Below are 21,050 nucleotides of genomic sequence, written 5' to 3' on the forward strand. Positions count from 1 at the left end.
AGGAACCAGTGCTTTTTCTTTTTCACATATTGTAGATTTGTAGGTTTGTTTTTTAACTTTACAGTACAAGGTTCAGAACATTTTTGGTTTTTCATTTATTGATTTAAGGTGGTAAATTAACATGGGCTTCATCCACTTTCTCACCCATATCACTTTAAAGTAACTCCCGAATGTAAACGTTTCTGCGCACTGCATTGGACACACCTTCATTGAAACGAAACCATACGTCACTGTTACCCACGGCTTTACCGATATGCACCACCCCAGCTCCTTTGCCATCTTCACCTGCAGAAAGTGAGATTAGTTCATTTTTAGCAGAAGACTTGTACTGTGATTTATTGCACAAGAGTATGAAAAGCATCTATATATATATATATATATATATATATATATATATATATATATATATATATATATACACACACACACAAACAACAACAACACACCTGTAGTGACCACAGGCTTCTCCTTGGGTACAATGGCTCAACCAAAGAAATCCAATTCAGGCTATAAACATGGAAAGGATAAATAAACAAGTCATCACGTGTGAGCACTTCGACCCTGATCCACTATTAACCCAATTAATCTTGGATTATTATGAAGCATAAGTCAAGCATATGCAAAGAGAGCCAGTATGAGAATAATCAGATAACATGATGGCACAGAATCACTGTAAAATGGATAAAGGGGAGAATTTACTAAATACTTTAAAGCAAAAACAAACATTCTCTGGTTTGGCATTTTAAATTAGGTTACAATCAATAATCTATAACTAGCACTACAATTTGTAAATATTATAGCTTTTTTTGGCGCATTTGCAATCAGTTTTTTATTGCATATAATATTTGCAAATTTTTATTTATTTTTTTATTATTTGCAAATATTATCAGCAATAATATAAAACTGATTAGTCATAAAACAGTTTCACACAATGCCAGAATGAAGTTGTGAATCACAGATTCCAGTATTGAATTTGCTATGGTAACATTCAATGGTGGACTGCACTTAAAGAAAATACATTTTAAAAAGGGATTTTTATGAGTATAGGAGGTTCAAGGACAGATGTAAAGGATTTAAGGTGGTTTAATATAGATGCTTTACCCTGCTTTCCACCACAGTCTGTTTAACAATATTCTCCAGCCTCTGCTGATGGTTCCTGTTTGTCTGTTTCTTCACTTCTGTTTTCTTCTCCTCTGGCACCTTATTAACTGCCTCTGTCTGAACACACAGAACAAATACTTTGCAATCTGCACAATCCTGTTTATGAAACACGATTGTCTACAGCTCTGCATATTATACAGTGCCTATAGAAAGTCTTCATACCCCTTCATTTTTTTCACATTTTCTTATGTTGCGTTATGTTAAACTGCTTTAAATTACTTTTTTCCACATAAATCTACACCCCATTCACCATAATGACAAAAGCAAAAACCGGATTTGTCACAACTTTGCAAATTTATTAAAAAGGAAACACTGAAAAAAATGACATTGCACAAGTCTTCATACCCTTAACTCAATTTAGTTGAAGCACTTTGGCAACAATTACAGCCTCACGTCTTTTGGGGTATGATGCAACAAGCTTTGCACATCTGCATTTGGGTTTTTTTGCCATTCTTCTCTTTAGATCATCTCAAGCTCTGTCAGGTTGGCTGGGGGACCATCGGTGGACAGCCATTTATAGGGTTCTCCAAAGATGTCTGATTGGTTCCAAGTCTCAGCTCTGGCTGGGCCACTCGAGGACGTTCATAGAGTCGTCCCTAAGCCACTGCTGCATTGCCTTGGTTGTGTGCGTAGGGTGATTGTCATGTTGGAAGGTGAACTTTCAGCCCAGTATGAGGTTCTGAGCGCTCGGAACCAGATTATCATTAAGGATATCTCTGTATTTAGCTGCATTCAGCTTTCCGTCTTCTCTGATCACTTACCCAGTCCCTGCCGCTGAAAAACACCCCCACTGCATGATGCTGCCGCCTCCATGCTTCACCGTTGGGATGGTATTATGCAGGTGATAAGCGGTGCTTGGTTTCCCTCAGACATGAATAAGGAGTTATTTAGGTGTATTTTTGTAAATTCCAATCAGGGTTTCATGTATCTTTACCGAGAAGCTTAAGTTTGGTCACTTTTGCCATCAAGCCCAGATTGGTGGTGTCGCAGTGATGTTTGTCCTTCTGTAAGTTTCTCCCATCTCTATATAAGATCATGGAGCTCAACCAGAGTGACCATCAGTGTCTTGGTCACCTCTCTAACCAAGACCCTTCTCCTTTGATTGATCAGTTTGGCCAGGAGGCTAGATCTAGGAAGAGTCCTGATTGTTTCAAACTTCATCCATTAAGGATTATGGAGGCCAAATGCTCCTGTAAACCTTCAACACAGCAGAATTTTTTTTGTAGTGTTCACCAGATTATTCTCAACACAATCCTGTCACTCAGCTCTGCAGGCCATTCCTTTGACCTCATGGCTTAGTTTTTGCTCTGACATCCATTTCAGCTGTTGAACTTTATATAGCAGGTGTGTGTGCCTTTCCAAATCATGTCCAATCAACTGAATTTGCCACAGGTTAACTCCAGTCGGATTACAGAAACATCTCAAGGACTATCCAGTGAAACTGGAATGCTCCTGATCTAAATTTTAAGTGTCAAAGCAAAGGGTATGAAGACTTTTTTCAGTGTTTCCTTTTTAAAGGGGTCATATGATGCAATTTCCAGTTTTCCTTTCTCTTTGGAGTGTTACAAGCTGTTCGTGAATAGATAAGATCCCTAAAGTTGCAAAGACTAAAGTCTCAAACCCAGAGATATTCTTTATAAAAGTTAAGACTCGTCCACGCCCTCCTAAAATGCCTCGTTTAAACACGCCCCCACATGTCTACGTCACTGTGTGGGAAGGTTTGCATAACGTCGCCCAAATGTTCACGCAAAGAAAGAAGGCGTAACTTTATTGTTGCTGCCACCGCCGCCGCCATGTTGTGAAGACGCTGTGTGTTTCATTGCGAAAGCGAAAATACTTTGTTTGGTCTTCCAAAAGAGGACACGACTAGAAATCAGTAGTTAAATTGTATTTACAACACTGTTCCAGAACAGTTCAACCCAAATATTCAGATGTGTGCAGCGCATTTTATGGAGGACTGTTTCCTGGGAGAGTAGACAACAATACCGGCTGTTCTGACTCACAGTCTGTAAGTACGTTTTCATATTTTAAAGAATTTGCCACAGATGATTCACACTGGATAGCTGGCCAATCAGAGCACACCTCGCTTTTCAGACTGATGAGCTTTGTAAAAATCGACGCGTTTCAGAAACAATAATGTACAGTATGTGGAAAATAATGTGTTTTTTGAACCTTAAACCGCATAAACACATTTCATTACACCAAATAATGTTCTTTTCAGCAACATCATATGACTCCTTCAATAAATTTGCAAAGTTGTGATAAATCCGTTTTTGCTTTGTCATTATGGTGAGCGTGGAGTAGATTTATATGGAAAATAAGTAATTTAAAGCAGTAATGATAAGCATAATAATGCAACATAACAAAATGTGAGAAAAATGAAGGGGTATTAAGACTTTCTATAGGCACTGTACATTGTATAGTTGTAAGTATTCATGACAATACATAAAGGATTAAATGCACGTCTTTCACCGCTGCCTAGTGTCCATACTAGATGAAGTCAAGATACAATTATATTATATAGGTCTGTTAGTCCAACCAATAAATTTGCAAAGTTGTGATAAATCCGTTTTTGCTTTGTCATTATGGTGAGCGGGGAGTAGATTTATATGGAAAATAAGTAATTTAAAGCAGTAATGATAAGCATAACAATGCAACATAACAAAATGTGAGAAAAATGAAGGGGTATTAAGACTTTCTATAGGCACTGTACATTGTATAGTTGTAAGTATTCATGACAATACATAAAGGATTAAATGCACGTCTTTCACTGCTGCCTAGTGTCCATACTAGATGAAGTCAAGATACAATTATATTATATAGGTCTGTTAGTCCAACTCCACAAAAAATCAGACTAGTACAACTGTAGTTGAACAAAACAGTTAACATTTCCAAAGTCATCATGTTGCAGTCCAACTGAAAACGATCAAAGTGCATGTAAAAGTATTTCATGTTTACACTACAAATGAGTGGTGAAACAAATGGTGCGGTGTCTATGAGTGGGTATTAGCTGCATTTAAATTATTTTAAAAACACAAAAAAAATTTTAAAGACACACACACAAATACAACCATACAAAATAAACAAAAAAACACTTGCAGGCAAAGCATCAAACTTTCAGGAAAAAAACTCCTCATATAACAGATTTAATTCACTTTTTAGGAGTAACTCAATAAATACATAAATAAGTTGTTGTATAATATATTATATTTTCAAATATTATTTATAATATATTTTGTATATATTATGTAAGTGTGCATATTTGTGCACAGGCTGTGTGTGTGAATTTTACCTTGTGTGGGTTTCGTTTCTGCTGGGCTTTCTCCACCCTCCTCATCCTCTCCAGTTCCGTCTCCATGGCAATCAGCTGCTTCACCTGATAGGTTAACTGTCTCCGGGGAGGTAAATCCGGAAAATGCACCACATCTTCTACATTACTGTGGAAACACACACAGGTCATTTAATGTACAACAAGTCCATGAAAACAGCTAAATATAAATGAAAGCACAAACCTTTACATAACATTTTATTATTGGGCACGACTCCAAAGAGAGCTCAAACAAGGGAATCTAACGAGGAGGGATATAAATGAAGATGAGCTGGTTTAAAGAGTGGAAAGCGGGTGAGCCAAATAATCCGTCTTACTCAGAAGGTGAAACACTCTTCCAGGAATAGAAGTAAATTAAACAATATGTGCAATACACACAAGCAGATGAAAATCCAAAAGCAGGATTAGTTGTGCAGGGTATTCCTGGTCACATACACAAAGTCATTTCTCTAGGACAGTTGGAGAATGTTCCGTCAAAAAAAATATGAAGCAGTTCACAAGTTTGTGTTTGTTCCCATACATTATGCTGTTATTGCTATTTTCACACTAAAATAAAATAGTTCTTCCATTTCTAGAGAACAGGACAGCAATGAAAGGTTGCCAGTGAAAGTTGGATAAAATCCAGATACTTCAATATCTCTGTGCTGCTGATATGCCATTGCATCTCACATGAAAACATCAAAAAAAGACTTCACATTAGTGGTCGACCGATATTTTATTTATTTTTTTTACAGCCGATGCCGATATCTTAAGTATTTTTAATAAAGTATTTTTCACAAATAAATAAATATTTAATAAAAAATAAAATAAAAAGGAAGTAAACTGTAACCAACAGAGCACTCAGTATTCTGGGAAGTTTGTATGCATTGGGAATCATATTTTTCAAATAAATCCAAGGTAACACTCATTTTACATACAGCACAGTGAAAATGACATGAATATGACAGTGGGCAAATGCATAAAGAGCAGCATAATTTGAAATCACGATTTAATGTTTAAAGCATTCGATTTGCACGGACCGAAAGTCACGCAGAGAACACACGATCATGCAGGTCACATGCACACTTCACAAGATCTCACAACTGGATTCAACTAAGTTTGCAAGGTTTGTGAAATTAAATTTTCATTAGCCATTCAAAGATTTGTTTAAATTATGTAAATGCGTATTTGCTTAATGCTGACTGCAAACGAGAAAGTATTATAATGTTTGCCTTTCTATTATTAATAATATAAAAGCAATCGTTATAATACTTTTTGTATAGGCCTACATTTTAATTCCTTTGTTTAACACCTCTTTCAGATTATTTGACAGATTTCTATCTGTATTAAGACAACGGCGAACAAGAGGGAGAATGCGAGCACTGTGTGCACAGGCGCTGCCGCTCTCAGCGCCGTCAAAATAAAAACAGAAAAACTTATCGGCCAATGCCGATATTTGAAAAAAAAAAGCCAAATATCAGCCGAGGCGATATATCGGTCGACCACTACTTCACATATATATGGAAATGCTTGCTGTGTATTGGCAGGATTAAGCAATAAAAATTTGGATTAAATTGACAACATGGTCTGTCAAAATGGCACAATAATTACAAAAGCAAGATGTGATTGTTTCTTCCATTCAGGCCTCCTCTTGGTTTACAACGCTGAACCATTTCTCCTCAATGCAATGAAAATGCAGTTAGCTTTCATTGTCATTCAACATTTGGCATGGGAATTGTACAATCCTCAGTCCATCTTGTTATTTTCCAGTGGCATGGCTTCAGTGTGGTTACTCAGCACTTGTTGAAGCAGAGCTCGATAAGAGATGGCAGGAAGATACAGGAAGGCATAAACAAGCAGAAGCAGCAACAGGGCGACCAGCAGAGGAATCCCCCAATCAGAGGTGACCAGCGTCTCATCGCAGCGGGCCTGCAGGAACGACTGCTGCATGATTCTACCACACCAATCACAGAGAGAACACAAACACACGCGTTTATCAATAAGAAACATGTTATCTGTCTAGATTATATTGCCCTATCTAATCTAGACTAGTAGGGTTAGATTCATTATTAAATATAATTGACAATATACAATTAACCGACGTATTCATTTGGTTCACTCAGTTTGATTCATTTCCAAAAAGCTATTTTTAACTGTCTGTTTCAATGCAAAACACTGATTCTGGGGTCATAATTTTTTTTTGACAGAATTCTCTACAGCAAAGAATTAAGTAAATATTATATTACTCTTTGTTACATTCTATTACATTTAGTGTATTTTTAGTGAAAACACTCAATTTTTTAACTAAAAACAGTAAGAAATGAACAGTAAAGCAATTAATTAGTTTATCCTAAATAAGTAAACAAGTAACAAATAAATCCTGAAAAAATGCTTCATGGTTTCCACAAAAATTTTAAACAACACAATGTCATGTGACACTGAAGACTGGATTAATAGCTGCTGAAAATTCAGCAGGAATTAGGCTAATACAATTTTAAAATATATCAAAATTGTAATAGTATGTAACTGTAATACTATTTTTACTGCATAAATACATGCATTTTATACATTACACAATACATTTTTAAAAAACCAAACTTTTTGAACAGTAGTGAATGTACACATCAACATTTCATTAGACAATAGCCATATCAGAATCAGCCACTGAACAACCAATTCTGATCAACCATTACTAGACTATGCTAGTCTGTTTTACAGAAATTCAAACTAACAAACATTGCAAAAACTTGAATGCTCAATGAATAAGAGGCAAACATACAGGATGAACAGAGATGCTCTTCTTCTGTTCCAGCTTGAACTCGCCGTCTGAAAACCAATCCAATAGCCCAAATTGTTCCCTTGCTTATCTTCTCACTCCTGGTTTTTATCCACCTGTAGCTTTATCAAGCAGACTTTTAAAGGTTCAGCAGCAAGTGCTCCACGCATGACTGTCAAAGCTTGTTTGTGAACATTGTCAGCATCACTTCCATCAATCAGTGTGAGTGGTAGGACACGGTAAGCCACAGACAGGATTGTAGGTCTTTTTATATACTTGAGTGATGAACATGTGCATCCATGCATGAGGCAAGTAACAAAAACCTCCAAGTTCTCATCTGAGAGAATCGCCAAAGTGAAACAGAGGATGGAGAATAATAAAAAAGGGGAAGAGTAGGGGAGGGAGAGACAATAATCTGGAGACGCAGCCTAATCTCTCATAAATCGCGATGAACAGGTAAACACATACAGAATCTCTCAGCGCTGTGTGTGTTATTGTGTATTCTTGTGATGAAGTATGAGTTGCATAACAGAACAATATGTCTGTAGATCAGGGTAATGTTGTTTGTGTATGTGCATGTACTCACGGCTCCAGAACATAAGTGTACTGTCCCTCTGGTGTGCGGTCCTGTCTATAGGTCAGGTTATAGTTGATCATGGTGTCAATCAAATCATAGAGCTGCTGCTTCTCCCTAGTGCTGTAAAGCTGAGGGTTGACCTGTAAGAAACACATCACAATTCACCAAAGGCTGCATTTATTTGTTTAAAAAAAATACATGTGAAATTTTATTTCATTTAAAATGTAATTTATTCCTGTGATGGCAAAGCTGAATTTTCAGCATCATTACTCCAGTCTTCAGTGTCACATGATCCTTCAGAAATCATTCTAATATGCTGTGATTTGATGCTCAAGAAACATTTCTTAAAGGGGTCATATGATGTTGCTGAAAAGAACATTATTTTGAGTATTTGGAGTAATCAAATGTGTTTATGCGGTTTAAGGTAAAAAAAAACACATTATTTTCCACATACTGTACATTATTGTTTCTCCTCTATGCCCCGCCTTTCTGAAACGCGTCCATTTTTACAAAGCTCATCGGTCTGAAAAGCGAGATGTGCTGTGATTGGCCAGCTATCCAGTGCGTTGTGATTGGCCGAATACCTCAAGCGTGTGACGGAAATGTTATGCCCCTACCATACTGTGATGCCATCTCCCGGCATGACCAGACAAAACCAATTAAACCCATTACAAACGAGGCATTTGTTGCATCCAGTGGGGACATAATTATGGATTATAATGACTTATACTGTCTTTTGGTGAAAGCCTAGAAATGAATTTATATGACATTTATTACCACTTTCATTTTACAATAAAAATGATAAATGTTAAGAGTTTATCATCATTATATAAAGAGGTCATGCTATCTGATATCAGCAAACCCAAATATCTGAATGTGCTTAAAAATTGGCCCATTTTTTTCTTTTTTACTTTCTTTCCTTCTTAGAACATTTGAGTTGACTGACTGTCTTTAAAGGGCACGACTTTGGTATATGATGGAACCTTGCAGAATGGCTCAAGTTAACAATTTAACTGCTGCTATTGGCTTTAACTTTTCAAATAAAGGAGCATATTCGTATTTGCTGCCATATCAAAATTGGTATTGAAAACTGCTAAACTGCTGCCAACACCAATCATGGTACATGTGATATGCAATTCGTTTTAGCATGGAAATAAAGAGGATTCGTACCATAAAATTCAAGCTCTACTTTTTTAGTTTTCAAGGACTACAATCAGAAATTTAATTTATCTAACAAATTATATTTTAACTTCTACAAACGGTAAATAGCTAAATATACTAATAAAACAAAAAGATACAAATAAAGCACATGTAAAGTATGCAATGACTGTGGCGACTTTAACAAAGTGGAACATTAACAAAGCCTAATAACTTGAAGAGCAAAGAAGAGCATGTGCAAAGAAGTCATAAATGTCTTACAAACGTTTATAAAAAGAAGCATAAAACAAACATTAAATTTGTAAAATCATTGTAAAGCATAAAATTTTTTGTAAAGCACTGTAACTAGTTACAAAGTAATTTCAGGATTATCTGATGAATGGAAAGTTCAAAAGAAATGTCTTCACTGTAACGTTTCATCAGTTTTAATGAATCCATGCTGAATATAGTATTAAATTTGTTAAAAAGAAAAAAAGACCTAAATGACCGCAAACTTTTAAATGTTAATGTATGTGGAAAAACAGATGCTCAATGGCATAACTCCAGTCATAGTCAAAGGAGACACATGAGGGCTGTGTTTTGAGGTTTTATGGTCAAGTGTGTAACTGGGACAGAGTGCTTTAATTTAATGAAAGGTAGAAGGGGAACGACAGGACATTAGGGTATTAAGGATAAGGGCGGATAGACAGCATGTGCTCTCGCTGTCTATTGCATTCTCTCACCTCGTAGTGACTGTGTGGATAATTGATGAGTGGGACAGAGTTTGCAGCATATAGTTGGTGGAAGGCAGCAGGCAGGAAAGGGAAGTAGCGCATAAGCGAATAGTTCTGTCCGTGTAACACACACTCATTCAACATGTCAGAGAAACACAACCAGTCAAGACCTGCGCACACACCCAACATCCCTGGGTCCTTCAGTTTCATGCTGAGGAAGTTATCGTACAGGCCCTATGGAAGAGAGAATGTGAATCATTTTGGCTGAAACCACTCTTTTACATAGATTTTACAAGATATTCAAAGAAAGAAAGAAAGAAAGAAAGAAAGAACTTTTCAAATAAAAAAAATTGCAGAAAGAATTTTGTGAGGGTTTAAATAACAAAACATACATGGTAGTCAACTCAAAATTACACTTTCTGGTTGTCAAACATTATAGAAACATGACCATATTTATTTGTGATAAACTCCTTTGACATTTTGCTATCTTAAGCAAAGAAATTCAAGCATTTTCCCCCGGTTTCACAGACAAGGCTTAAAGGGTTAGTTCACCCAAAAATGAAAATTAGCCCATAAATTACTCACCCTCAAGTCATCCTAGGTTTATATGACTTTCTTCATTCAGACGAATCCAGTCGGAGTTATATAAAAAAATTGTCTTTGATCGTCCAAGCTGTTTAATGCCACCCAGCGGGTGTTGCATGCATCAGTCCAAAAGAAGTTAAATAAAAAGCGCCCATCCATAAAAATAAAAAAGTGTCTCACACGGCTCCGGGGGGTGAACAAAGGCCTCCTATAGCGAATCAATGCGTTTTTTAAATAAAAATATCCATATTCAAAACGTAATAATCACTTTAATGTAGCTTGCGCCAACAGTTGTACACGGAAGCAGCTCCGGGAGGATGACGTAAGATGTCGGAGTTGCGCATGCGCTGGTGAGTTTCATGAAGACCAACGTTTGTTAAAGGAAGCAAAGATTCCTTACTTTAGCAAAGGAAAACCAGTCTCCTCTTGGCTTATATCGAAATCCTCCAACATTCTTCTTTACAAATCCTCATTTTGTACTTCTAATAAGTGACCGATGTTTTGTTTTGATCTCTCCCCTGCTCTTCCGCGTGCGTCACTTCTGAGCGGCACATGCACAAAGCCGACCTCATCCGTCATCCGCCCGGAACTGCTTCCCTTTACAACAGTGAGCACAAGCTACATTATGCACATGCACAAAGCCGACCTCATCCGTCATCTGCCCGGAACTGCTTCCCTTTACAACAGTGAGCACAAGCTACATTAAATTGATTATTACGTTTTAAATATGGTTATTTTTCTTACAAAAACGCATCAATTCGCAACAGGAGGCCTTTGTTCACCGCCCCCCCGTGTGAGACACTTTTTTTATGGATGGGCACTTTTTATTTATCTTCTTTTGGACTGATGCATGCAAAAGCCGCTGAGTGCCATTAAACAGCTTGAAAGATTAAAGTCTATTTTTTATACATAACTCCGACTGGATTCGTCTGAAAGAAGAAAGTCATATAAACCTAGGATGACTTGAGGGTGAGTAATTTATGGGCTAATTTTCATTTTTGGGTGAACTAACCCTTTAAGCCTAGTCCTAGACTAAAATGTAAATCGGAGCTGTTTCAACTGAAAGAAACTTGCACCGACTGATCTTAAAACATGTCAGTGCATTTGTTTTGTTTAAAGATGAACACCAGTAATGCTTTTTTCTATGGCATGTTTATAAAAATTACTTAAAATGTCCTAATTTAACTATGGCTTAATCCTGGCTTAGGCTAAGCCCTGTCTATGAAACCGGGCCATAAAGTGTGATTTATGTGTCTGAATGCTTGAGGGCACAATTCAAGTTTTTAGTACTCTTTCTCCAATGAAGCCCAAAGTAGAGCATATCTATCATTACCTGAGTGAGTTTCTCATGCTCTCCATTAGATGAGACCAAATGTAAGATGTGCTGAATCCTTTGTGCGCCATCTTTAGGTCCCGCCTCATCAAAACCACCAAAAGGATCTCCACCAATCCGCTTCCTAAATCACCACAATATCAAAAAATTACAGAGGTCATAAACTGAAGGACGCAGTAATTAGTGACACAATCTGATCAAACAAAATTTAAAAACACCAGCTGACACTGGTTGACCCCCAACTTAATTATTTAGTTTCTCTTTTAATGTTTAATATGAATGGAATGGAAACATTTTCATACTGTATCCCAAAAATCAGACAAAAATAACGAAAATAAATAAAATAACATACAAAATACATACTATTTGTGATAAAGAAAATAGAAAAATCCAGTTTTAGGATTTACTATGCACCTTTTTTTAAATTGGGAAATAAATGAAAAAATAATCTAATCTGCATAAAGGTGGTATAATAAATATGAACGTGTTATGTAAACTATTTACAATTTAAATAATGTATTTTTTTTTTTTGCATTTGTTAAATGTGATTTTTTAAATTGAGAATTACACTTAAATATTGTCCTGTGCTATGACAAAGTGAATTTTTAAAAACACACACATATATATATATATATATATATATATATATATATACACCATTACAAATTTTACAACTAATCCATGTAGTTTTTTCATCAATACGAGGTCAATCAATGTTTTCAATCAATTCATTCAAATATTTAAAAGAGAGGGCTGTGTGAAAAGAGCATGTCCTTGAGTATGGCATATTTTGTTTTGCAGTACCTTTTCAGTCGAGGAAGCTGAAAGATTTCCTGCCAAACTGAGAAAAGTCCCTTGTTTTGGTCTTTCAATCCCACGGAGACTGAATTGACACTGCTCTGATCCAAGTGCTTCTGTCCACAACTGTGTAAAAACTGCACACAAAAAACATGAGCAAACCCATATTTGAACCAATTAGCATAAGCAAACCCAAATTTGAATTCTGGCATGTTTTTAGCACACATCTCTCTCACCTGTATTGTGTTGATGCAAGCACAGATGTCATTGTCAGTTTTCTCACACAAGGCCATTAGAGTGCCAGTATCTGCTTTCATACCCTGCCGCCTTGTGATCTGCAAACAGAAACAACAGCATGCATGGGTCCACATTCATGCATGCATTTACAAAATCATATTGTAGATATGCGAGTGTATGTGCATGTCACTTCTGCTAGTCTTTGAGCTAAGCGAGTGGGCAGAGTCTGGGGAAAGGCCAATAGCAAAGCTTGCTGTCTCATCGGTCTCAGAGCTGGAACATACCTGACAAGAGCATGGGTAAATACTAAATAGGTTACATTTTTTCCTTTCATCAAAGTAACCTTTTCACATAAAAATACAGCATTTTTTGTATTGATCTTCCAGTCGTAGTTTAAATTATGAAGGTGATGCATAACAAAAATCAACATTTGTTGGACATTATTTGTGTGTTTTCTGAAAGTTAACTAGTCAGAAATGTCAAATATTTCAAACATACCAAAATGTTGACTTAAGCCACTTAAACAGAGGACTTACAGGTCATTGCAGATGCAGATGATTGGTCTAAGAAGCACAGATTTCTTCTTTTTCTTTTTCAAGGCATTAACACCTGACTCCTCTCCTTCTCTGCTATCCTTCTGGTTCAACGTCGCTAAAAGGATATTAATGGCAGCCTGAGCCGATAAGAAAAAAAAAGTGAGAAGCAGCTACTATTAGACAGGCCAATGAATTAAAAGTAAACAATAAAACTGAAAGCAGGTCTTTTTTCATTGGCTCCCAGGACTGACTTCATCTGTGTTGCGGTATCAATACATTTCTGGAAGAGCTCTGCACTGCGGTCATCGCTAAGAAGAGAATAGCGCTATCAGCTTGTGAGTGTCAACATTTATATGTGGATACTTCTACATCAAGATTCATTACAATAGGGCTTGCATCCTCTTACCTAGCGTTAATTTCTACTACATTGTAACCAGCATGCTTTGCGATAATGTGTGCTAGCGTGGTTTTCCCCAGTCCAGGAGGACCTGATAACAGTGCCACCTGTGTATTATGACATACACAGTTAAACAACATGTTTAAAATGGTAAAAATAAGAATTACACACCTCTTGGCATTACATTCACAACTTCTCTGATGGTGAAACCATGTCTCATGCAGCTTATGTTCATATTTTACAATGAATATCACCTATTCACTGTCAAACGTCAAATCAAATAATTGGCAAATAATTTGGTAAATTTAGTGACCTAAATTTCAAAATGTAAAATACTTATCTAAATATGAATTTTAAGAATTTGCATATTTATTAGCTTATAAATCTATAGAAAATTATATATAAAAATGTATAAATATATTTTGTATTTTAATATATAAACATAACATTACATAATTAAAATAAAAAAAATATATATAAAACTTCTAAATAATTCCAAATGTAAACCTCAAGTACAAATAGGAAAAGCTTAATTTATACAAATATAAACCTAATATAAATTTAATAAATCTGTTGTGACTGCTTAGTTTTACTCGCCTTAAATTTAGTTCTTTTGTACTGGTCGAGCTCAGCCTCTAGTATCTCTTCTGTCATTTGGGACTTGGTTTTGAAACGCTGGGACTGGTTCTGGTTTTGAGCATTTGTGAAATTCAATCTAATGTCTGCAGGGGCCGAACGTGGTTTCCTCTCTCGCCCGAAGACCACAGTGTCCCAGAGTTTCAGCCACTTCAGCAGACAGCGATTAGTAAACTACAGAGACAAATGTAAATAATTACAAGGAAAATACATGCCAATATCCTTTATCTTCAATTACAGAGGTTAGTTTTCAAATGAACATCGTGTCTATGACTCACATCATCACTGAGTAGATTAGTGTAGTGCTGTGGTGAGAACTGATCCACCCACAGCCACGAGGACGAGCCTTCATCTTCCCCACTATCACCATCCACACCAGAGTCTGTCTGCTCTTCTGCAAGAAGCTCTGCATCTATACCACTAAAACGCCATTAAGAGTAAAAGGAATAGCTCAGCCAAATATGAAGATATGCTGAAAATGTACTCACCCTCAGGCCATCCAAGATGTAGATGAGTTTTTTTTATTGGACCAGATTTGGAGAAATGGCCTGAGGCTGAGTGACTGATACAATACAAACAAAAATGTCACCTATTCATGAGCTCTGTCAACCTTTGGGACTCCTCCACCACTTGCCGATGGCGCTGGAAAAACAAAACCAATTCAGACAGATTTCCTCCAAATCATTCATTTAGTTTTTTTATTTTTGCATGTGCACACATATTCTTACTCTCTCTGCAATTTGTTCTTTCAACACTTCTACGGGAACCACTAACAGTCCTAGCCCATTCAGCGAGTTGCGGAAGGCTCAAGGCTCCGGTGCCTGAGAATAAGGTTTAGAAAAATCAATAAATAAACTTCATACATTGTATTCCAGCAAGCTGTAAAGTAGGGCTGTGCAAAAAATCGAAAGCTGAAAGCACGTGCTGGAGATTTACTACTAATCACAGAACCGGCTCTACTGACGAGATGAGCATGAAAATCGCATTCGATTTTTTGCACAGCCCTACTGTAAAGTAAAATTGCTTGTGGGGTCTAAAACCTTCTCCTTATCCTCTTTCTTGTTAAGGTAGACTCTGTTTCCCATGGAGTCTGTGACAGTTATGTAATCTCTGCTTGCAGGGGGCCGTTTCTGGGCATGGCGTCTTGCTGCAGTACCCCGCTTCAGTTACTCCTGCAATGCAGCCAGTCCACTAATATCTAACACATTGGTTGTTATTTTTGTGGCTGCTGGTCTATCTGGAGACAGAGAAAATCCAGGCCTGTAAAAAGATTTTAAAAAATAATTTTAAAAAAACATACTTTAACACTCAACAATCAATGACTGTAATGTTATAATGTGAAACAGTACAGTTTAACTGTGATGTGCATAAACTTTTACCCATCTCTTGCTGGTCTGTCATAAACCTCTGGGGAAGATGGAGGGGTGATGTCATCACCATTTTCAACACCAAACTCCATTTTTTTTGCCACATCTTGTCTCTTTTTCTTAGGTTTAGGAGCTTTAAGAAACCGCAAAACTCATTAGACACTGCATTACATTTTACACACTAATTTCACAAAGTTGAAGTGTAAGCTACTGTTCAAATGTTTGGGGTAAGATTGTTTTGTTTTTAAGAAATTAATACTTTAATCCAGTAATGATGCATTAAATTGATCAAAAATTAGAATAAAAACATATAATATTACAAAAAAATTCTAAAATAAAAAAATAAATCCTGTTCTTTTGAAATTTCTATTCATCATAGAATCCTGAAAAAGATGTCTCATGGTTTCCACAAAAATATTATGCAGCACAACTGTTTTCAACACTGATATAATAATAAATATTAGGCCTACTTAAGCCCCAAATCAGCATACTGGAATGATTTCTGAAGGATCATGTGACATTGAAGACTGGAGTAATTCAGCTTTGCCATCACATTAATAAATTACATATTAAAATAGAAACGTTATTTAAAATTGTAATAATATGTTCACAGTATTTCTGTTTTTATTGTATTTTTGATCAATTAAATGCAGTCTTGGTGAGCATACAAAACTTTCAAAACCAAGAAAAAAATCTTACTGACATCAAACTTTTGAATGATAGTGTAGCTCTGAATTATTGTTTTATTACATGAAAATTCAATGTAATGCACTTACTCAGAGATTCCTCTTCCTCACATCCTGGAGGTGAGATGCTCTCAGGACACTGTTTATTTACTGATTTTCTCAATGGCACATCACCAGACACAATGGCTTCCTCAAACGTCTGCGCAATCGGCTTCTTATTGCAGAACTCAGACACTTTTGCACTTGAAGGACGTTCACCTACACACATACAGAAACATTCATACGTTCAAAATTAACAAACTGTTTTAATTATGTCAAGTGATTATTAATAATTAAATGGTACAATATAGCTCATTGCTTAAAATATAAAATAATAATTGAATAATAATTTTCCAACAATGTTTGGTAAATTCACATTTATATTTACTTGCCCAAATGCACACACATAAATATAAATATATATATACAGTGCCCTCCATAAGTATTGGTACAGTAAAGACAAAATTGCTCTGCTTGCTGTGGAGTCAAGACATTTGCAAATATGATTAAAAGATTAATACGAGACAAAACTACAGATTGTCACATTTTATTATTAGCTGTTTCAACACATACATGTTTTACCAAATAAAAAGGACAGCACTTTTAGAGTTCCCACTATCTGATGTGAGCATAAGTTTTGGGACAGTTGAACTTAAAGGGGTCATATGATGTTGCTAAAAAGAACATTATGTTGTGTATTTGGTGTAATGCAATGTGTTTATGCGGTTTAAGGTTAAAAAAACACATTATTTTCTACATACTGTACATTATTGTTTCTTCTCTATGCCCCGCCTTTCTGAAACGCGTCGATTTTTACAAAGCTCATCTTTCTGAAAAGCGAAGTGTACGCTGATTGGCCAGCTATCTAGTGCGTTGTGATTGCTTGAATACCTCAAGCGTGTGACGGAAATGTTACTGTGATGCCCTGTCCGGCCGGAGTGACGATTCAAAAACATTAAAACCCATTGCAAACGAAGGCATTTGTTGCATCCAGTGGGGACATAATTACGGATTATAATGACTTATACTGTGTTTTTACGCGCTGCATTGCGTATCGTGCCGCGTAAACATAAAACCATGTCTGCATTTGTGAACGGAGATACGACAAACAACAAGCGCTACTCAACACTGCTCAAAACTCTGGTGGTGGTTGAAGAGAGACCCCCATATGATTGTAAAGCGCTTTGGGTGTACAACAATACACAATGAAGCGCTATATAAATGCATCATTCATTCAAAACTCGCATTTGAATCGTCAGTGGCAAATTCTTTAAATATAAAAAAAACGTACTTACAGGCTGTGAGTCAGAAGTGCCAGACTGTCCTTGCAAAGTTGGAACTGCCCCACTTTATAGAAGAGCCTTTGAGCACAGACCCATTGTAGGCTACTCTGCAGGTTCAGGAAACAGTCCTCCACCCATAAAATGCGTCACACACGGCGGGCTAGAGTGAGGAACAGCGGATTCGACGAAGGAGCGGCCGGTGGGCTTGCGGCAACCACATGTGACGACCCCGGGCTGGACTCCGCTTCGTCCACAATGAAAGCCGATCCGGCGATCCACAGCGCAAAGTTGTTGTATTTCCTCAGCGACCAGCATGGATAAGCTCTAGGAATGACGAAGCGGATATCGTCCTCTTTTGGAACAAAGTAGTTTAGCTTTCACAACTAAACACACAGCGCCGTCATGACATGGCGGCGGCGGCAACAACAATTCTACAGCGAGAATAAAAGTTACGACTTATTTCTTTGCGTGAACATTTGGGCGGCATTATGCAAATCTTACGCCTGAAAATAATCCCCAGCTAGGTAACTTCCAATAAGCCTATTTTCAGGCGCTGCGTAATATCATTGCACCTGCTGCACCTATGGTACGGCAGCAAAGTTCCTTGATTATTACGCCGGAATGAGAGTATAGTTCCTAGCCATATCGGCCTAGAAAATCGCAACTTTTCATTTTCCGTCGGTCTTAGTACACGATGTAACTACAGAAGAGTCAAGTTTTAAATAGGAAAAATATCGAAACTCTTTGGTCATTTTTGAGCGAGATGCTAACGGTCTAATCAGATTCAATGATCTATGCTAAGCTAAGCTAAAAGTGCTACCGCCAGACCCGGAGATCGGCTGAATGGACTCGAAAACGGTAAAACTCAACCGTTTAACTCTAGGGGAGTTGGAAAATGAGCCTGTGACGTGTGGGGGCGGGGCCGAGAGCCGTGGGAACGGAGCGAGGCCGGTGGAGTCTGTCCTGATGCAATATGAAGCGCTTCCCAATGAAACTGGTGGCATTTCCTTGAACATTGGAAGCCAAGATATTTCTGTATACTTCTGCAATCATTCTGCTACTGTCATCATATATTAAGTCATCATTAAAGTTGAGAGGGCCTGTTCCAGAGACAGCTATGCATGCCCATGCCATGACAAAACCTCCACCATGCTTTACAGATGAGGCTGTATGCCTTAGGATCATTTGCAGTTCCCTTTTTCTCCACACTTTTGCTTTCCCATCACTTAGATAAAGGTTAATCTTTGTCTCACCTGCCCATAAAACTCAGTTCCAAAACTCGACTGGCTCACATTTGTGCTTTTTTGCAAACTTGCTAATCAGAGGATTGCATCTTGCCGTGTAGCCTCTGTAATTCTGTGTCGAAGTCTCTTGCGGACAGTAGATTGTCAGAGCATCACCCCAGCTTTCTGAAGGTTGTTGGTGATTTTACAGACACGTATTTTAGGGTTCATTTTCACAGCTTTCATGATTTGTCTGTCATCAACTGCTGTTGTTTATCCTCAGCCGATCAGGTCGTTGTTGGTTGCTGATGTCGCCGGTGGTTTCCAAACTCTTGATTTCTCCATGCATTTAGTTTTTTCTATAACTCTAATTGAGTTCCTCTTTGCTTTTAGCATCCAAATTGCTGGCTTTTCTCTCGAAATCAGCTCCCTCGTCTCCATCCTGGTTTGTGTGTATCGTCATCGAATGCAAGACTCAGAATGCAGAAGCAATGGATATAACTGATACGACACATTCCCTGCTTTTAATACCTTAACAATTAATTCAACAGGACACAGCTGATCACTTAGAGAGACCTGTGAGGCAACTGTTCCAACACTTATGCTCACATCAGATAGGGGGATGCAACTTTAAAAGTGTTGATCTTAGTTGGTAAAACATGTATGTGTTGAAACACCCAATAATAAAATATGACAATTTGTAGTTGTCTCATATTCATCTTTTAAACATATTTACAGATTTCTTGACTCCACAGCAAACAGAGCAATCTACACACACACACAAATGCTGCAAAATGTATCTTATGACAATATCATGAATCCTTTTCTGACACTAACAAAGAGCAATGGCATTCAGATATTCTATTCTTCAGAGAATACCGTGGTACTACTATGGTAAATATATTTTTTAGACACGACACAGAAATCTAAAATGCGATGTAAACTAGATTTAAATACTTTAAGGAGGAGCAGTCAGTCGTTATACCATCAGACAGAGAGTTAAGACAGATATTAACATATCTGTCTAACTTACGTTCCATTTCAGCCATGACTTCCAATTCATCCGCAAACTGGTGTTCAAAATCATCTTCAATCCCGTACATTTCATCATATTCGTCCATGTTTGCGGTCTCTCGAATGTTTTGACAGGAAATTTACATGTAACCTGACGTATGAATAAACAAGTAGTAGAGCGCATATACATCGACAAAAGAAATTTTTGCGCAAATTTTTTGTGTACATACATGTACTTCCGGTTTTATTGTAAGACCTACATCCGCTCGATAAAAGTCCTGGACATGGTAAATTAAATAAACAAAGGCGAATACAACAATTTAAGATTTATATTAGAAAATAGCCTGTTTGAAAACTCTATCATCAGCCTTTTTTGAACTGTCATTTTCCAATGTATTATAATTGCAAGTTTACAATAGATTCAATTGATATGAAATAATGTAATTTCCTAAATACTGTATGCACTAAAACAATGATATGCGTTGTTCAAATCTGTCATTCCCTCGTTTCCCTTGCTTCTGATTGGCAGACAAACTGAGGGGGCGGGCATTATGTAAACAATGACAAACAGAAATATCCAATCATTCCGCTAGAACGCAAGTGTTTTGCATATGTCCCAGAACGCTCGCACAGAAGGGGAGTAAACCCTCCTAAAATTTGAGTTTTTATGATTTTGAATGTACTCCAGATTCCCCATATACCGCTCTACGATATAGCAGACTTATTATATAAATAATTTGTTGTCTAAACTTTTTGTTACCGCCATTTGCTTTAATAGCCAGTATCTGAACTCTATATTTTGGCAATTTCCTCCTAGCACTCGTGTTGTCTGAAACAACACATATACTAAAATTGGAACGATACAGAGAAGATTAGCATGGTCCCTTGCGCAAAGATGACACGCATAATCGTGAAGCGTATCCAATCTTTTAAAATTACTATATATTTTTGCACATAAGTGCTTTCAATCGTTTCTAAAATCTTCATCCATATAACCAAAGTCCGTTTAAGTATCTTCTATAGTCCTTGATATTACAGCGAATACAAAAACAACAATTAGGAGAGACAAATCTTTCTACAGCTAGTTGCAAAGACAAACGCCAATTATTTTATAAGCACACATATTTTAATACACATATAGGCTATATTTTTATACACACAAACACACACACACACACACACATATAATTATGCAGGTGTCTTTAAACTGTATCAGTGGGTTCC

The 21,050-nt window shown here is 37.0% G+C and overlaps 1 protein-coding gene across 1 annotated transcript; it reads right to left on the reverse strand.

Annotated features, from left to right (window-relative positions):
* Nucleotides 1–4: 4 nt before the first annotated feature.
* Nucleotides 5–20,002, reverse strand: chtf18 (CTF18, chromosome transmission fidelity factor 18 homolog (S. cerevisiae)). Its single transcript, XM_071582335.1, is given in 22 exon segments — nt 5–285; nt 447–507; nt 1,102–1,218; nt 4,454–4,598; nt 7,831–7,961; nt 8,557–8,568; nt 9,702–9,926; nt 11,611–11,734; nt 12,415–12,545; nt 12,645–12,743; nt 12,836–12,929; nt 13,182–13,354; nt 13,402–13,489; nt 13,588–13,685; nt 14,176–14,388; nt 14,493–14,634; nt 14,804–14,856; nt 14,943–15,035; nt 15,255–15,474; nt 15,594–15,714; nt 16,358–16,525; nt 19,846–20,002. Coding segments are annotated over 22 exon segments (2,727 nt in total). The 5' UTR covers nt 19,934–20,002; the 3' UTR covers nt 5–154.
* Between the last annotated feature and the right edge of the window lie 1,048 nt (nt 20,003–21,050).

The sequence above is a fragment of the Sinocyclocheilus grahami genome, unplaced genomic scaffold (assembly GCF_001515645.1).
Source record: "Sinocyclocheilus grahami isolate Dianchi unplaced genomic scaffold, SAMN03320097.WGS_v1.1 scaffold25.1, whole genome shotgun sequence".
NCBI lineage: Eukaryota > Metazoa > Chordata > Actinopteri > Cypriniformes > Cyprinidae > Sinocyclocheilus > Sinocyclocheilus grahami.